This window comes from Dicentrarchus labrax, unplaced genomic scaffold, assembly GCF_905237075.1.
Source record: "Dicentrarchus labrax unplaced genomic scaffold, dlabrax2021, whole genome shotgun sequence".
NCBI lineage: Eukaryota > Metazoa > Chordata > Actinopteri > Moronidae > Dicentrarchus > Dicentrarchus labrax.
In genome coordinates, this window is record NW_026136702.1 from 2687768 (window position 1) to 2705319 (window position 17552).

General features: G+C 38.8%; 1 protein-coding gene across 1 annotated transcript in view; it reads right to left on the reverse strand.

The window, feature by feature from the left end:
* Nucleotides 1-704: 704 nt before the first annotated feature.
* Nucleotides 705-17552, reverse strand: part of LOC127350010 (cilia- and flagella-associated protein 46) — a 52541-nt gene continuing 35693 nt past the window's right edge. The window contains exons 42-59 of the mRNA XM_051376155.1: nucleotides 16586-16708; nucleotides 14944-15126; nucleotides 14463-14636; nucleotides 13326-13423; nucleotides 12915-12988; nucleotides 12109-12275; nucleotides 11726-11832; nucleotides 11433-11488; nucleotides 10840-11001; nucleotides 6946-7025; nucleotides 6493-6553; nucleotides 6343-6375; nucleotides 5813-5915; nucleotides 5555-5667; nucleotides 2395-2476; nucleotides 2033-2169; nucleotides 1784-1882; nucleotides 705-1519 (exon numbers count right to left, since the gene is read on the reverse strand). Coding sequence (XP_051232115.1) covers nucleotides 1407-1519; nucleotides 1784-1882; nucleotides 2033-2169; nucleotides 2395-2476; nucleotides 5555-5667; nucleotides 5813-5915; nucleotides 6343-6375; nucleotides 6493-6553; nucleotides 6946-7025; nucleotides 10840-11001; nucleotides 11433-11488; nucleotides 11726-11832; nucleotides 12109-12275; nucleotides 12915-12988; nucleotides 13326-13423; nucleotides 14463-14636; nucleotides 14944-15126; nucleotides 16586-16708 — 1965 coding nt within the window. The 3' untranslated portion in view covers nucleotides 705-1406. The remainder of the gene's footprint in view (nucleotides 1520-1783; nucleotides 1883-2032; nucleotides 2170-2394; nucleotides 2477-5554; nucleotides 5668-5812; nucleotides 5916-6342; nucleotides 6376-6492; nucleotides 6554-6945; nucleotides 7026-10839; nucleotides 11002-11432; nucleotides 11489-11725; nucleotides 11833-12108; nucleotides 12276-12914; nucleotides 12989-13325; nucleotides 13424-14462; nucleotides 14637-14943; nucleotides 15127-16585; nucleotides 16709-17552) is intronic.

Consider the following 17552-nt stretch of genomic DNA (forward strand, 5'->3'; position numbering starts at 1 on the left):
TCCACTGTCTGTTCTAATTTTAGGTCTGACTGAATTGCAATAAGTAGGTCAGCATTCAAAGCCTTGGGTCACACAGTTCTTACAGTAAGTATGTTTTTTTCTTAAGGGGTGTATTTACCATTTAGGAAATTACAAAATTAACATTTAGTGCAAAACAGCAACAAATATACGGATTAAGCTTGCACTGCAATGTCTGATAAAGGCATTCTCAATTAATATTGGCAAAAACAAGATTACATTTAATTTGAATAAACTACAGAGAGGTCTGACATCGTTTGAGACAGCATGTTTAAAGACCCCCTGCACTCAAAAATCAAAGATTTGATGTTTGAGCATCACTGTGCACAATGAAGTATGTTTGACACTAGAAGGATGTTTTTCACAGTCAGTCGTGGTGAAGTATGACACTTCCACAAGTGTGATGTAGAAAGTTGAAGCCACTAGTACACAGACACTGAGAATGGACTTCACAGTGAAGTAGAGACATCTTGTGACCAGCAGGAACGATAGAAATGAACAAAATTAGCATATTCATAAATAAAAAATAATAAAATAAAAAAAACATATCAGACACATATTATTGTCCCAAGCAGGTGTTGTGTATATACAGTTTGTTTTAATACATGTCTGAAGGGGATCTTTAAACAATAGATGCAGCCTCAATTGTGGGGTCAACATTTAACGAGACAACAGAACTGTCAACAAAAGATTAAATCAGCTTTAATTGTCATGAAAGCTACAATTTAACAAGGCTTGACTAACAGATATAAGAAAACAAAGCAATAACTCAAAGCATACCTAACCATGAGGCATCGCTTTCCAGCTCAGTCCTCAGCATTGTATATCTGTTACAGCAGGGCTGCCGGTCCTGTCAAGTGTTTATCTGGCTGGAAATCATTCCTCACATTCAATTTGGTAAAGTCCGATACTAACCCGCATCAATGAAATATTGGTAATCATGGTGACTGATGTGGACAGCACACTCTGAACACTCAATATATTGAGTGTTATCTGTGAGGCAGAGATCCCAGAGGTACAACTTGTGAGCACAATGTTAGCAGTAACATTGCTATTTTAATAATACAAGACATGTATAGAGTGAGTCACTGTAAGCTCCCCTCTCCGAGAGCCTTGGCTGTAGCTTTATTTTATGGAGCCAGGCACAGTGCGTATTGTATCTTAACGTCTGCTGTGTACGGTAAAAACAATATAAAAAATATCAAGTATTAAATCAGTATTCTCATAAAGCTGGAATGGGTTGGAAAATGTAAGGCATGAATTAAGGATCATCTTTAATGAAATGTTTAACCCCCTCATACTCCAGTAGCTTTAGTTGGCTGACACGTATGGCTTTAATCATCTTGAACTGAAATATAGGCGAGGTGATATTGAGGACATGCAGTACATTATGTAACAATTAAGTTAGGGAGGCCATAAAGAACGCAGTTGAAGGCTGATGGTGTTGGAGTTGTTTTGTGGTGAACATCATGTTCCTTTGAGTCAGTGAGGAGAACTTGATCTGCAGATGAAAACCAGAGAAAGCAATAATTATATCTGAGGGTTATATTGAAATCCAGCTTAGTTGGATTCATAATTTGAATTATCCTGCTTTATTATTTTTTCTGTCTTTGGAAAGAAACCCAAGCCTTGTGTATAGAGAAAGAGAGATGTGTGGGTGTCTGTGATGCACCCATGAAAAAAAACACATGGACTTGGATGTATTTACAGTAAATGAAAATGCAAATGTGAGGCTAAATGAGGTAGCTTGTAGGATATACAGTACCATATGATTCTGTATCCTTGTGATGTGGTATCTCTGAACTGTCCCCTCTCCTCAGGGCATGGATGGTCTGACCGGAGGTCTGTCTGACCCTCAGTAGATCTGCAACACATGGTGACACACACATATTGTATGACTGCAACTGCTAATAATGGCCACAGCAACAAAGCAATTCTTTAAAGCGGCTAAATGACAATGTGTTAGGTTGACAGTAAAGAAATGAAAAGGCATTATTGTATGTCCAAAGCCTACCGTCTAGAACCCTGGCCATATTGTGTGTGTTCTGTTGAAGGCTGTTGTGCCACTGGTTGAGGACAATACAGCTGACACCACACAAACTCAGCAGCAGAGCAGTCTCAAGGGGTTTCTCCAGGGCAAACTGTCCTGCACTGGAGAGAGGAGAAATAGTGAGATTGTGAGAGACAGAGGGAGGGGAAGCCCTGTTTCTATGAACTGTTACAACCAAAAAGCTGAAATACTGCCAAGTACAAAAAACATCAATTGGAACTATTGTAAGTAAACCAGGTAAAAGACATTATGAAGATAAAAAGGAAGACAGATGTAAATGGGAAGAAATGCAGTTAAAGCTTCATTGAGTAAAGATATTTTGTTACCTCTTGTGCATGTCAAAGTTTGATTGGCGGAGGACACTGGCATTGTTCTGGACCAGGTCAAACAGCAGAGCGACGCGACACTCTGAGGAGAACAAACACCATTATCATTATCTGGCAAGAGAATAAATAAAGCTCTCCCACAGAAAGACAACTATTCACTATCCGCTGTGTAAAAAGTGTATATAGTACATTTAACTCTTCACAAACAAAACACACACACACACACACACACAGTACTAGGTGCCTCAGTGGCCTGTCATATCATGTCTGGTCACGTTCTTTCTTAATGCAGAAACGCACTCTGCTTGCACCTGTGCCTCTTTGACTTTTTCATATACATTTCCAAATGAAGCATTAACCACAGGCTTGAGGATGTCCCTCATGTCCTGCCCAACACATCCTAATACCTAAATGCCAGAATTGGTTGTTTGTCAATGACCAAAGACAGGTGTGCCAGAACTGTTGTCATGGTAACAATAATAAACATGTGTGTTTGAGGGTATATATCGTATACTGTATATCCACCCCGATCCTCCTCCTGCTCCTCCCTTCATACTACCCTGCCTGACTCCCTCGCTTTGCTCGTGTGATAATCACTGCAGCCACCACAGGTCGCCAATAAACATAAATATGGGTCGCAATAAGCTGCTTGCACAGACGACCTACACAGCCGTATTTTTGTGGATTACGGTATGGTTCTGCCTGAACTGAAGAGTTGTTCTCGTGTGTCCTGAATGTTAAGTGATACAGGAGGCGGTAAAGGCCAGTGTGTGTACGGGAAGAATGAAAAAGAAAAGTAAAAGAAACAATATTGTTAAAAAGTTGTGATGAAAAAATATCAAAAGTGCTTTCCATAATGATAACGATTCTATTTTTGCATTAGCAACAGTATATAGTCCTGCAACACTTTCAGGCTAACTTTTCTTCCACAATGTATTTTTGTTGTATTCTTTCAAGATCATTTCCCAGGAGGTCTAGTTCTGAGAAAAAAGCTGTAGCTGGTAACAATTATTTATTTAAATGCTGGTTAAAATGACAAGGCGCTACTTTTATGTATTTACAGTATTAGATACCCATTTATCTTAAAATATGGACAAAAAACCCAATTATTATGTTACTGCCACTCAGGAAGACTAATGAAAGAAGCCATATCTGCATCAGCTGTGTTGTGTTTGAACTTTATAAATAAGTACATAATAAGTTGAGTTGAGTTGTGTATAATATATATATATATATATATATATATATATATATATATACGGTTAAATGATTGAATTTATCTTGAATAATAGTGGGAGCCTTTGGCCTTTTCTGCCACTTTATTTATTTATATTATTCATTTCAGGCAGATGAAAGAGGTGCTACATATATCATATATATCTATGCTACTCTATAGACAGATATATATGCTATGTAACTAATTTATTAACTAAAACATGACATTTAGCCTTCACCAGATCAGATGAAGCTCAGCGTACTTTACACAAGAACAAGAAATAAACTGATGAAAAACACTTTAGAATATTGCAACAGTCACTCATGCCACAAGGCCAAACAGGCAGAAACACTATTAGTTCAACACAATCCATCGATGTTCTATAACACAAAACAGGTATTTACTGTACAAGCACTTTAGCTAAACCTGTAGGTGTAGGGAAAAAAATGCTTCTTGTGTCTGAGACCAGGTGTGTGTCAGCGAGGTCATCTACCATCTTTCTCTATTGCAGCAAGGATAGGCAGTGCCTTGCAGCTATTTGGGCTGACTTCTGATACAGTGACAATCATGTCTGCGTCTGAAGCAAGACACTGCTGCCCTCCCCCTTCCCCTTGCTATGCAGCCGCCTGGGGCCAGGTCTACTCTGATGTGAGTCTCACTGTCACGGCAGGGTTACAGTTATTGAGCTTTGTCCCTCAAAGAGCCATGTTAGGATGTAATTTTATTACACTAAACAAGATAAAGATGCAGTGATAAATTAACACAGTTCCCAGATAAGATATAAGTGCAGATGGCGCAGCATGTACCGCATGACACCTTTTTTTTCTTCTGAGAAACACAAATCTGCCATCACCTAATCATTTCCCGATGGCCAATTAGGTAGAAACGATCTGGTGTGTTATGAAGTAACAGCTGGAATTGAGACCATGATGTCAGTCACACTATAGTTAGCAGCAGTAATGCCAGGCTAGCGGGTGGCACATATGTCTGGCCTGGGGCGATGCGCAAGGCCAACCTGACACTCTGTCAATCACACTGGATAAAGTCCACCCATCCTCAGACCACCTTTGTTTGCCAGTGAAAGAGGGGACAGAAGCCATGGAGATGAAGCCATATTTGTTTTGTGAAATATCTTTTAAGGGGTGAAGAGCTGAAAGGTTTGGGGTAGATTTTTATTTATTTAAAGAGTACCAAGGGAGGGAAAATGTGCCATAATCAGTGAATGGCACTCAGCGACAAGGATATGAATACAGTATTCCCCAGTAATCCTTATTAGATTTTCTTAGTTAAATTATATTTACAGGCACTGGGTGAAGTTGTGGAAATATTATAGCAGGGATCTGATAGTAAAACCTCATTGATTTCGCACTGCAGAACAGGGATAGTTCTATATATACCCACTCAGAATGAAAGATTGATGTGTTTGAAGAGATTAAGCGTACTGCTCCATTTACTGCTTACATAATGCGCAAACAGCTCTGCTCCAGATTTCAATCATTCATTCATTACAGTATTTTACCTCCTAATTTATTGAAAATGACTCAAGACACTGTGTGATTTAATAATATCTGGTACATTACTAGGACACCAAATGCTCAAGACATTTAGTGACAGACTTCTGCTCTATCATTCACATCATTTTGTGACATTTATATGACATGGTGATGGTTACAATTGGCTTTTTTTACTGAAAACCCTAACTGACATTTTATTTGCTTTCAGCTGCCAACAGACAGCAGACTGGATGATGGACACATTATGCGTTTGTTTCACATTAATGATAGTTGTCTGTGTTTCTGGTGTTATGTCTGGACAAATCGAAACAAAGCATGCAACAGACCTGTATATCCAGTTCTGCTCAGTCTTATAGATGGATGTTTTCAGAACACTGTGACTTTTTAATGCTGATTTCTAATATTTTAAAAGTGTATGGGTGTACAGTACCAGACAGATTAAGGGCTGCTAGTTTGGCAGGTGGAATGTTTGCCATGAAGCGCTCCATCCCCAGGTAAATGAACGCACTGCATCTGCACAGCAGCTGCTCCGTCTCTGACAGGCTGGATACATATTTGGGGAAGAGTTAGAGGTGTAGAAATGATCAGGCATTTTGCAATGTAACAAATACAGTTGGTTCTCAGCATGCTCAGTGTAAAGACCAAACATAGTGTGCTGCATTGCATTGCTCTACTTAAAGGTTCTAACCTGGGCATTTGTTTGCTTCCCATGAAGCCCTCCCACAGATGGGTAAAATTCTGGCTGTGGGTTTCCAAAGTCTCCTTCATCCTCGTGCTCAGACTGGTCCCCCCTGCACGACATAGACAACAACACAGAAATATTATGAAACTTGCTCAAGTTGTGACACTAACTGGGAGCTGGAATGTGACTCATACAAAGGTAGAGATTTTGTAAAACAGTATAATGTACAAGAGAGAAGGATGCTTTAAAGGGCTAAGAGCTGAGACATGCAGAGCCAGCCACTGCAATACAATCTAAAGACAACATTAATCAGTAAAGCACTCCCAGCACTCCTATACTCCACGACACACCACCCAAACAGAACTTAAAATAAAAACAGCTTTAGCTACACAGTACTGTAACTGATTATTAACAAGCAATTCTTTCTGCCATAGTGCAGTACCTTTCCACCCTTAGAGACCACTCTAATATATTAGTTTATTATGTAATGTATTAGGTCTCTCTCTATTTATATTTAATCGATTACATTTACTTACCAAAAACGCCTTCATTGTGAGGGTCAACAATATCTGTTGAGGTATGTTAAGAATAATTATCTATGAAAAAGACTGACATACATATATATGTTCACATTTATATATAAAGACAAACACCTTAACAAACTGAAGAAAGACAAAAAAAGATACATTTGAAGTTACGTGTGTCCACTGGGGATGTGTAAGAAGGCAGCACACGATTTGCAGGTATCTGGGTAAATAAATTAAAGTTATTACAACTTTAAACAGTACTTACAAATATAAAATGTGTATATATACACACTCACATACACATATTGTCTCTAGCCCATATACATTTGCAAGAGAGAATGTGAGAGGGGAGTTTAAGACAGAGGAGACAGAGCAAAATAAATGGAAGCAAAGAGGAAGGGGCTGGTGGAAAAAATAGAAGTGGTGCATGAAAGAAGATAAATGCTCAGACGCTCAAAATAGGATCTTTATGGAAACACATTATGTAATTGATTGAAAAACCACACTTAAAAGGGAGGCGAGAGGAACTTAAATTATTGCCAGTGCTGACAGCAGGTAAAAGTAATATTGCTGTCTGTATCTGGCAGGCCCAGATTAATTTACTGAACTCACCACTTTGATGGCTTGGCTTTGATCTCCCTTCCCCTTAGTTCCTTTGCCACCTTTGGTCTCCTTTTTGTTGTCACTTTCAACTGCCACAAACAGGAAGCAGAATTAATACATACACTTGTCTGCAGGGTAGATTACACAGCATTTGGACTGGGAAAAGAAACAAAAAGTCTCAGTATCTGCAACGTCAATGACATTTATTGGTGACTGAAACTGAAGAACTGTTCTAAATAAGTTACCTCATGGCTGCAGCATCTTATCCTCTGCAACTGGAAGCACTGACTATTGATTAAGCATTGATGATCAATTTAATTACCAGATTAATTGGATTCAAACCCCCATTGGATTTGGTTGACCCCTAATTGCAGGGACTCTAAGGTAGTAATCAAACTTTTTTTTGGATTAGAAGCTATACCAGCAGCAGTGCATTCGTCCATTTGTTGGCCCATCAGTCCAACACTCACCACAAACTTTTCAACAACAGACCCCAGCATGAACTTGTGTATCATTTCATTTAATGAAGAAAAACCCTAAGCACTTGTACACGTACACCAAATACTTTTTTATTGTTTATTTATGATGCCATCCAGCTCTTGTTTCCATTGAGTTAGAAAGCACTCATTATAACTGCCTTTAGATAAAAGTGTCTGCCAAAGGAATGTAACGCAATAGAACTAATACATGGTTTGAAATTCAATAGACATTTAAGGTTCCTGAGGATGAATGAAAATGAATTCTGATCATCTGAGATGTTACAGACCAGCAGTAGCAGATCTAAACTTCCACTAGTCTGACACTTCATGAAAAGTTACTTCAGTAAGATCAATCAAAATCAGGAACAGTGTTTGATCTGTTTTGAATGGTCCAGGTAGCTTGCTACTAGTATCAATCTCTAACAACACAAGGGCAAACTTAACACTAAAAAAGTAAAAAACATCGACTTAAAGTTGCTGTAAGCTATATTTTTTGTTAAAATAATTTTTAAATAGCTCTACATTCCGACAGCCTTCACTGATATAGTGTTCAGTCAGTGACATGGGTGCCACAGTTCCTCCTTTTTGCAGCAAACAGAATATTTTCTCTGGTATCCTGTTCCCACTTTATCCAATCAGGAGGGAGAACTCCAAAAGGAGGCAGGCAGCAAAGGTCACAGCCCAATGTATACTCGGAGTGTCATCAAGATTAGGATTTTTAAAAACACAAAGTCTGAAATTAAGTTAATGACTCAAGATGATAAAACGTTTTTTCTCACTATTAATATTAAATATAACTAATAAAATATTTGCTAATATGTAAAACTCTGCATCACTCTACTTCTTAAAAGGAAAGGTCTGCAAATGTTAAATCTTCCATTGAGCCTGTGCAGTTTGAATCACAGTTTATGTCTTATCACTCAGCAACTCTCTGAGACACACACAAGTCAAGGCAGTAAGAACAGACATTCATACAGAGGCAAACATTTCCCACCTGAAGGCAGTCTTTTTATAGTTTGTGCTAATTTGTCCTGTGCATACTTCATGCAAAGTACTGCACAGAATAACAAATAGCCCTTTCAAAAGTGGTTTCAGGCACTATATCTTCTTGACACAATGGTAAACTGTAGTTGTCAAAATTATGGTAATGATGGTCCAGCAAAAAAACACCCAACATATTTTTTCCAGTTTCATCATCACCCATGTATTTGATCCAGGCACTGAAAGATGTATTAGGAAATACATGTTCTTGTAGTTCCTGTCTGTGGCATATGCAAGTGTCACATATACGCTAGTTTAACGGTAACCTTTGAACATTCATTCAAGTTATGCAAATGATTCAACCTTTAAAAAAGTTAAAGGTGTCTGCAGCATCCGATTCGGTGCCCTATCTACCCCTTTTTTCCTTTATTTTCAAAATATTAATGTGCAGAATCCCCCTAAGAAATGAAGCATCATTGCCAAAAAATAACTGGATTTATTTCTTGGTATTTAGCTGTCATAGTAGGCCTCCAAAATGAAATACAAAGAGACGGGACAAGGACATTATGTGGTAGATGATATCACTTAATATAACTTTTCTTTTTACCCAACACCTAATACTTCAGAAGCTGTTTCTTTTAAACTGATTTTTAATCCGATACTGTTCATCAAAAAGTTCCTTGTTTGTTTCCAGCGCCAACAAAACACTGTTCACCATAGTTTATAGTTTACAGGAACAATTATTGCATTAGACAGTAACAAAGGGAGACTAAATGGGCAGAAAATTAGATAAGCTGAGTAGTGATACTGGCTTGACTCATGTGGTGAAGAACAGCTTTCCAACTGTCATGACCAATTTATGCGTGATCAAAAATAGATATTTTATTTGAGAGTTTTAGAGTTTTAGAGTTTTTTTGTTTTGTTTTGTTTTTCTTTAAAGTTGTGAAATGTTTTGGGCAGCATTTAGGATGAAATTACACCAAAGAGAATTTCAGCAGGGCCAACAGTGTTAGTCTACAGCATCTCAAAAAGCAGGGAGTGTAATGTTACCCACACTTTGTTCTTTATGCCCGCAGCTTTAACAACTATGGTCATTTCTGAATGTGCTCAGCCAACAGTTACCCTCAGCCACCACCTACATATACTGTATTACTCCTGGACAATCACATCTACAGTCCTGACTCTAAATTGCTCTAGCAGGCACAGCGAAATGGCCACTGTTAATGGACATCCACTTTAGCGAAGCAGGCCGTGGTCTTCACGGATGTCCGCATGAACTTCTGCATGCCAGCAGGATGTGAAATGACCTTTCTATCTTGAACAAATTCCATTTCTATGGATGGCTGCATGCAGTCTATTGTGTAAGTCATTACTTACTAAAATATGATAAGGAATTATATGAGACAAACATCCACTTATACCGTATAAAATCTAATTATTTACGGTTTTATAGATCAGACAGTTATACTGCATAGTCTTATTTCTCCCATCAAGCAACCTGTTGTTTCCTACAGTATCTATGACTTTGGGGTGAGACACATTAAAAACTTTAAATTTAGTCCTGGCCCATTCAAAGGACTTCTTCCACAATAAGTCATATCTTGTTGTTTCTTTTTTCTGTTTTTTACTTTACCTGTCACTGTCTACATCACATTATATTCCAATAGCAATAACAAGCAGAAACCAACTTTTGAAGGACTTGTGAGAATTGTATTTATTGCTACTTAATATTACTTAATGATTCCAACAAAATATAAATGAGCAAGTTAGTGATTACACTATAATAAAGCAAAGGTCTTAGATTAGACAAATAGTTTCTTAGAAATTAACGAGGGAAATGAGTGATTCACAGGACTTGATGAATCATTCTTTGGGCAAAAAAGTATTAGTGCTGTAACAATTCAAAGAAGATTCCTGTTTAATTAGAGCAGTCATAACAGAACTGAATGAATTCTCCTGATGGTCTTCAGACCTAGTCTGAATTGATGTGTCTGCCAGCCAGTCAAGTCATTTGCACTTCCATATTCTAACAGGTTTCCAATAATAGCGCCGTTACATAAAATACTGCATCAGTCGTGCCTTTTGTTTACAGTGATAACTAGATTTCACAGAATGCAATTTAACAGACAATGTCAATGATTTTCCTCAAGCTCTCAGCTAACAAATGCCTAATTTACAACTTTACAGTGACTGGCATTTCCTGTAGTTAGCTGACATTCTGTGTTCCTGAGCACAAATATATGAAATGGTTCACTGGATTGCATAAAACCCAACAGCAGAAATATAAAATTACATGAATAAGCCGGCATACTTAGAATCTACTGGATCACCTGCTCTATGGTATGTTGTTCTCAAAGTTGCATGTTCCTGGGAATGGATAGGAATCCCATGGCAGGGCTTGCAAACATTTCTCAAAATGTGTCTGCATGTGCGTGTCTGGTACCTTTCTCTGGTTCTTCTCTGTTCAGGCGACTGTGGAGAAGCTGGAGGGAGAAGTCTCGTGACACAGAACTCAGGCCTTCCTCCTGCAGGATGGACAAGGCCTCTAGCGGCAGCTCCAGCAACTTCTTGTCTGCCAGTAACACCACATACTCCCCTGCTTCTGCTGGTAATTGGTAACACACACACAACATCATTATTTTTTACCTTTAAAACTTTACGATGTTAATGTAAAACCACCTTTGCAAATGTACGTACTACATATTTTCAGTGTGATTGTTCCAACAATTTGGACAGTTAATTCTTTTGAAAACTGTTTATTGGCATTATAATCCTCACTGCTCCCCACTGTAATAGCTGTCGTGTTGTGTGTGTGTGTGTAATTCAAAGTGTATTACATTATATCACATATACAGCAAGAACAGTGGCTTGAGGGGTAATAGAAACCTGCTGATGGGATGCCAATAAACAGATAGGAATCATAGCCGATGTTGCAATAGTGGTTCATATGATACACTGCAAAGATAACCACAAGGGCCTTAGGGTGTCAGAGATCACAGCTTACACACAACATGCTCTACTGTAAACTCCCTTTACCTTCTTTATCTTTGGTTTTGGTCATTTCAGGGACTGGTAGTGATGCAGCCTGGGGCCTGTGGGAGGTAAGGACAGGCGAGGTTAAAACCAGATAATGTAATGTGACAAAGTGTAAGAAATGTAGACACGCAGCACTTGCAGCAACCAAGAGTAGCAGACAACCCAGTCTCACTTTGTTTTGAACACACACTTGAAAAGACTTTTCTCACATCATATCGTATCAATTAAATCTTAAATACAATCTGAGATCCAGTCTGTAATGGTGGAATGTGATGACATATACAGCAATTCACCTTAAGCAAGACAAGTCAAACTGTGTGAGAAGTGGATTCAAATAGTCTTCCATATCTTGTACAAGTTCTCTGAAGCGAGGTGCTAACATTTCCTCTGGAGCAGTTTTCTGTATAGGGGAAGAAGAAAAAAGAGGAGGGAGTTTCAGTAGCTGTAATGCAGTATTTATTGCATCAGGCCACTGATTACTTTCACACACACATCTTATTGCTTCAAAACAATGTTTGGATGTAAAAGTCAGCTGTCCCAAGTCACCCCAGCAGGCGAGGAGAGACATGAAATGATAATAATTGCAGTGGAGTGAGCTTTTTTACGCAGCTTGCCGTAGATAGTGTTAATAGAGTGAAAGTGCAGAGGTCTCAACAATAAGTACAAGGGGAAAAACCTGATGCTCCGTGGAGGCCTCCAGCCTTGCCTCAGCTACGTGCCAACAGGCTTCCTTGAGGAGGGCATGTCTAGTCTCCTGGCCAAAAGCCTGAGTCTGCTCCCTCAGTGCCAGCAGAGCCTGTGGGTAGACTGAAACCTTGGTCACCCTAGAGCACGTCAGGCTACCTGCAACAACAGAATTGACACACAATCAGACAGGCATACTCACAGAGACATACAGGCCTTGTAATTGGTCCCTAAGAGCACCTCCACCCCCTCCTCCCCCTGCTCTGTTAGAAAGATCCCCCTATCTCTTCTTTGTCTTGTTTTTTCCTCACTGTCTTTTCAGATTCATGATTTGTCTTCACTGTCAGGCGATGGATTTAGAGTCCTTTTTCCACAACACCTTCTTATGTCAGACACAAAAGGTCATGTGAGCAGGTAGTACAGTATGCTAATACCCTGTGATGACTTATGAAAGCTGGTGTTTCATACCAGGCCAGTAGCACAGAGGTCAAAGGGAAATTCTGGTGATTTGTTCTGCACTTTTCTTCTCTCTTTGCCTTCATTAAAGCTGAACTTTTCATCTGCTTTGCATGGGAATAGCAAATGAATTAGGCTCCATTTAAATGCTGACAACAATGCTATGTGCAGCACAGTATGTGTGATGAAGACCATTTCACCCAAGGCTATTGAACAAATTATATGCAACCTAAAAATATACATAAATGCTCATGTTCAGTTTAAATGGCACACATCTTTTATTCGAGTAGGAGGTAGGCCAGCACTTTGTATTGTGACAATTGGTTAAAAAAGGCACCTAACCTGTAACTTGCGTAGACTTTCCCTTTTGATTTGGAGCTTTGGTCATCTCATAGAAGGCCCCGTAAAGTTCTGACCTAAAAAGAAAACAAAAAAACTCACAAAAATACTTTTTACCCTTTACCTGTATACTGTATGCTTTGCTTCACAATTTTATTTAAAATTCCAAGTAACATGGATGCATTACATCTCTAGCAGATGATTTCAACCATCAGCCCTCTAGTGGCAGGTGTACCACACAGCAGGCCCCTTCTGCTCCTGATGTGACTGTAGCCCTAATTTAATGTGACTTACGTGACCTGCAGCCATTTACTTATGTACCATTATACTGTCAGAGGCAGATAAGGAAAGAATTTACAGAGTGGCTGTAGGGAAATAATGAGAGAAAACAGACAAGGACAAAATAGAAATTACCCGTCTTTAGAGTGCTGAAGCAGTAGGATCTTCAGGTTGGGCGGAAGCTCTGCAAGGATGTTTAGGTGGCTGGGATGGATGGTCAGGTGGCTGAAGGCCTTCAAACCAGAAAGTCATTTCAAGATCACACAGTAAACAGTACATTATACAAAGTTAAAGTGCCTTTGATTTTGAAAAAAAGTCTGAATAAAATAATTTTAGAAAGCATTAAAGGCAGGATGTTGGTCTTAAAAGTGCACAAGAAAGGTGCCACCAGAGTTACAGTGAAGAGGAACAGAAGAATATTTATTTGCACAACAATTTAAAATGATTCTGATCGTAGGTGTAGATTTAGGGACAGTAGGGATAATAAAGTAGTGGGACCGGTAAAGTGTATTCATTATATTACAATAGCATTATACTTTCAAATAATCAATCAATTGAACATTTTGTGTTAAATTTTAGGTGAATGGCGTTTGCTAATTACTGATCATTGCCCAGATATGACATTTTAACAAACTTTACTACTGAAAATGCCCTCTAAAAGTAACATGTAGGACTAGTATTTATTTATTTAAGACCACCCCCACCCCTCTCTCTTTTCACATGTGGATTAATAGTTCAGTTATTATTGTATGGGTCATTATGTTATGGACACACAGACAAGTGAGCCCTGTACTACCAGTGAAATGTTTGGCTGTAAGTTTTATGAGCTATAAACAAAGTTTTGAGATGGTTGTAATATTGTGTTTTTAATAGTTTCCTGAGACATAATTATTTCACCATTATAAAATCAGCAGTTGCACTCCCACGGTCAATTATTAGTTAACTTTTCATTTGTATTTTTATGAACACATTAACATGGTTCCAAAAGTCTCATCTACCTTGTAGGGAGCAGCTTTATTGTGACATTGTGATTTATTATGTCTACAAGGCTGCAGATCCCACCAAGCTGTCCCACATACAAGCTACTATACATGTTGGTTTGATTTAAAAACAAAAAAGAAGAGTGCAGCTGTGTGATTTTGGAGTCCTACTGTACATTCAGAGCAAAGGCCATAACAGCACCGTTATCCTGTCCCCCATCAAGGGAATTTACCGAGCAAAGTATGACAGCATCCATAAATCATGAGTGGAGGGGGGTGTGGTGACCGGTACCTTGGAGAGGCTATTGAGGGAGTCCTCCACTCCCTTTAGCATGCTGCTGGGCCTCTCCTCCTGAGAGAAGAGCAGTTTCCTGCGAAGGCTGAGCAGAGCAGAGAGTTGCGACTCACTAGTGCCAGCGCAGGCAGAACTTAGGACCTTGGTCATTGTAGCAACAGTGCAGCAGCTCTGGGAATACAAAAGAAGATGGATGAAGGAGCTGTTGGTAATGGTAGGGATTATAGTAGGTGATATCCTGAAGAATACCATTAATAAGTAAGTGAAGACTGTCTGGGTACAGATCTAAGGGTCTGTGTTGTACATAGACTGCTGATGTGGAAGTACAGTGTATATGGGCCCAACAGTGATGATGCGAGAAAAGGGAATTCTTGATTAGCATGTCATTTTTTTTCCATTACACAAGCACTGCATACTCAAGACCATACCTGCACACTCAGGCAGTGTAGTAACAAATGCACAATCTGATGCACAATACCTGAAACAGGGCAAGATATTGACCTGCCACTGCAGGGTCAGAGTGGCCATGACACTCCAACATGTTGAGAGAGGCATCAGCCAGGATAGAGGAAGGCAGCTTGTGTTGGAGGCACAGGCTGACGGCCTCAGCCAGCGACTTACTGGCCTGTGCCAACAGCTGCTGAGCTCTATGCCTCCTCTGCTGTTAAACAGACATCACAGACACACACACACACACACACACACACACACACACACACACACACAGGCAGATTAACATTCCTGTACACTATAAAAGACAGTGCAAGCAAGTCTGCATAATCAAACCTACACATGTACAGTGGACATAGAAGTGGGTTACGTTGTGCATATAAATTACATATATCTCTATAATACAAGTTGTTATTATTATAAGTCACCTTTAAAATGCTTGTATTATATTTTATCTCTCTACTCACATAATGTTATACTCACATTCCCATATGCACATTGGAGGAGTCATTAGTTTTAGTTTAAAATTCTCAATTTCTGTTTCCATGGACAGTGTTTCTTTTGTGAGCCAGGGGTGAGGGATGTTAATGCAATGAGGGAATTTGGGAGTAAAAAGACTAACTTTGGATGGTATCCACTTTATTTGTCTTATTACTGCTGAAGCCTCAGATCAGCTTCAATTGAACTTTAGAACGCACTTTTTCACAGAGTGAGGGTTTTGTTTCCCATCTCTTCCACTGGAATTACGTTACAAAGCGTTCTCTTCGCATCCAGTATGGGCAGGAGGAACAATTATGAATATTTCATTAAGACAGACTTGAAACATCTTAATCAATCCTTTAGGTCAAATTCCATAAATATTAATTTTCTGTAATCATTAAATATAGGAATCTTTACATTGCTGTTTTTTTTCTATTACATCTACTGTCAATGTACGCACCATATTGGGAGCACACACAATTATAGCTTTCCTATAGCTTCACTATCAGGCTGTTAAATCAACATCTAGCCTGAACTTTTTCCTATGTATACAATGGAAGTCAAAGTCAGAGTGATTTTTCTACCATAGCTTAACCACCTTGCAACCACCACTCGCCCAGACGTGTAGGGAAAACTATGGTGGCCAACTGTAAGCAAGACATTTAATATAATAATAGTATATATAATAGTTACATTTATAGTTTAGGTTTCTACATAAGGCTAAGAAGTTCTATGCTATTTAAAAGACACCATTACAGTACTTTTAAGTGTAATAGTACTTTTAAAAGCATAATAAATTCACCTATTAAAAGCTGTCGGTGAAGGCATTTGCCTCATTTAGATATGATTTCAAACGGTTTCTGGATATTAGATATAATACATTTTATGTAGTTATATAGTAGTTACAGGCACCCCAGTCAGAACTCCCTCAACCATACAACATAATCAGTTCAATCTTATTTTATATTCAAAAACGTTGCCACATAAATAATGCATTGCCCCAATTCTATTCTGCACCAAGTTTGATGTGGACAGTAGGTCTCTCTGTGCTCACTTTCAATATGAGAACTATGCAGAGTGCCCAGAGATTTACCTCCGGGGGATATGAGATGTGATGTGAACCTCAGTATAAAGACCATAGATTAGAGATGAGTCAGAAGTGATGGGGTCACTTGTCAGGAGGTATGTACCTGCAGCTCAGCACTTTTGGCAGAGGTCACCCTCGGCTCTCTTCTGCTTGATCCTCTGTCTTTCTCTTTCTCTGAATCCTCCTTTTCCACAGAAACAGCTCCAGGGTCAGACCAGGCCCCCTTCTGCACAAAGTTAGTTCAAAATCACAGAACAATGATCGTGATTAGTATGAAATCCCCTTGTGATCACAAACCATAAAAACCTACACTTTTCTGCCTTAAGTTATGTAATCGGACAGCCATCTCTCTAATCCCTATGAACTTTTAACCCTATCTCATATTTTTCCAGGTTATTAGCCCATTGGTGTGTATATGTGCCTCTGCATCCGGATTCCCCGAAAGAAAAAATCAAATCCCTCAAGATTCATATGACTTACAGTATATGACATCATTAGGTAAAAGTGTGTTCAAAGCTTAACTGATTTCGTTTGGTATGCTGTTTTTGAGGCATAGTGGCACTTTCAAGCTTTCAGTTTTCCTTTAAAACCACCATCAGGGGCAGGTAGAGAAGTCAGGAAACAACAATAACTAACATGTCTGCCAGCTGATTACTCAGTTGCAACAATTATATAATAATGATGAATGTCTTGTGAGCAACTAAGGTTCCTTAGAAGCTTTTAAACCATTGTTCAACGAGGGTTAATATCTGGGTACCCCACCAATTCAGAATTACACTTTCATAATAAAGTTGGGGAGGTCAAAAGAAACTGTTTCCAATAGTCTGGTTTGCATTTCTAATCTATTTATTCACAGGGTTGGAACTCTTAATGATGTACATGACATGTAAGTACTTTTCAAGTACTTTTCAAGGACAAATTATTTTAAAACTAAGGGCCAATAATTCATGTAGGTATTCACATATACAATTTTAACCCGGTAAAGTACTAGATAAAGACCTTAATGGTTTACCTTAGTTACATGGCAGTAGAAATTTAAGGCCAGGTACAACCCGGGAATAAGGAGAATC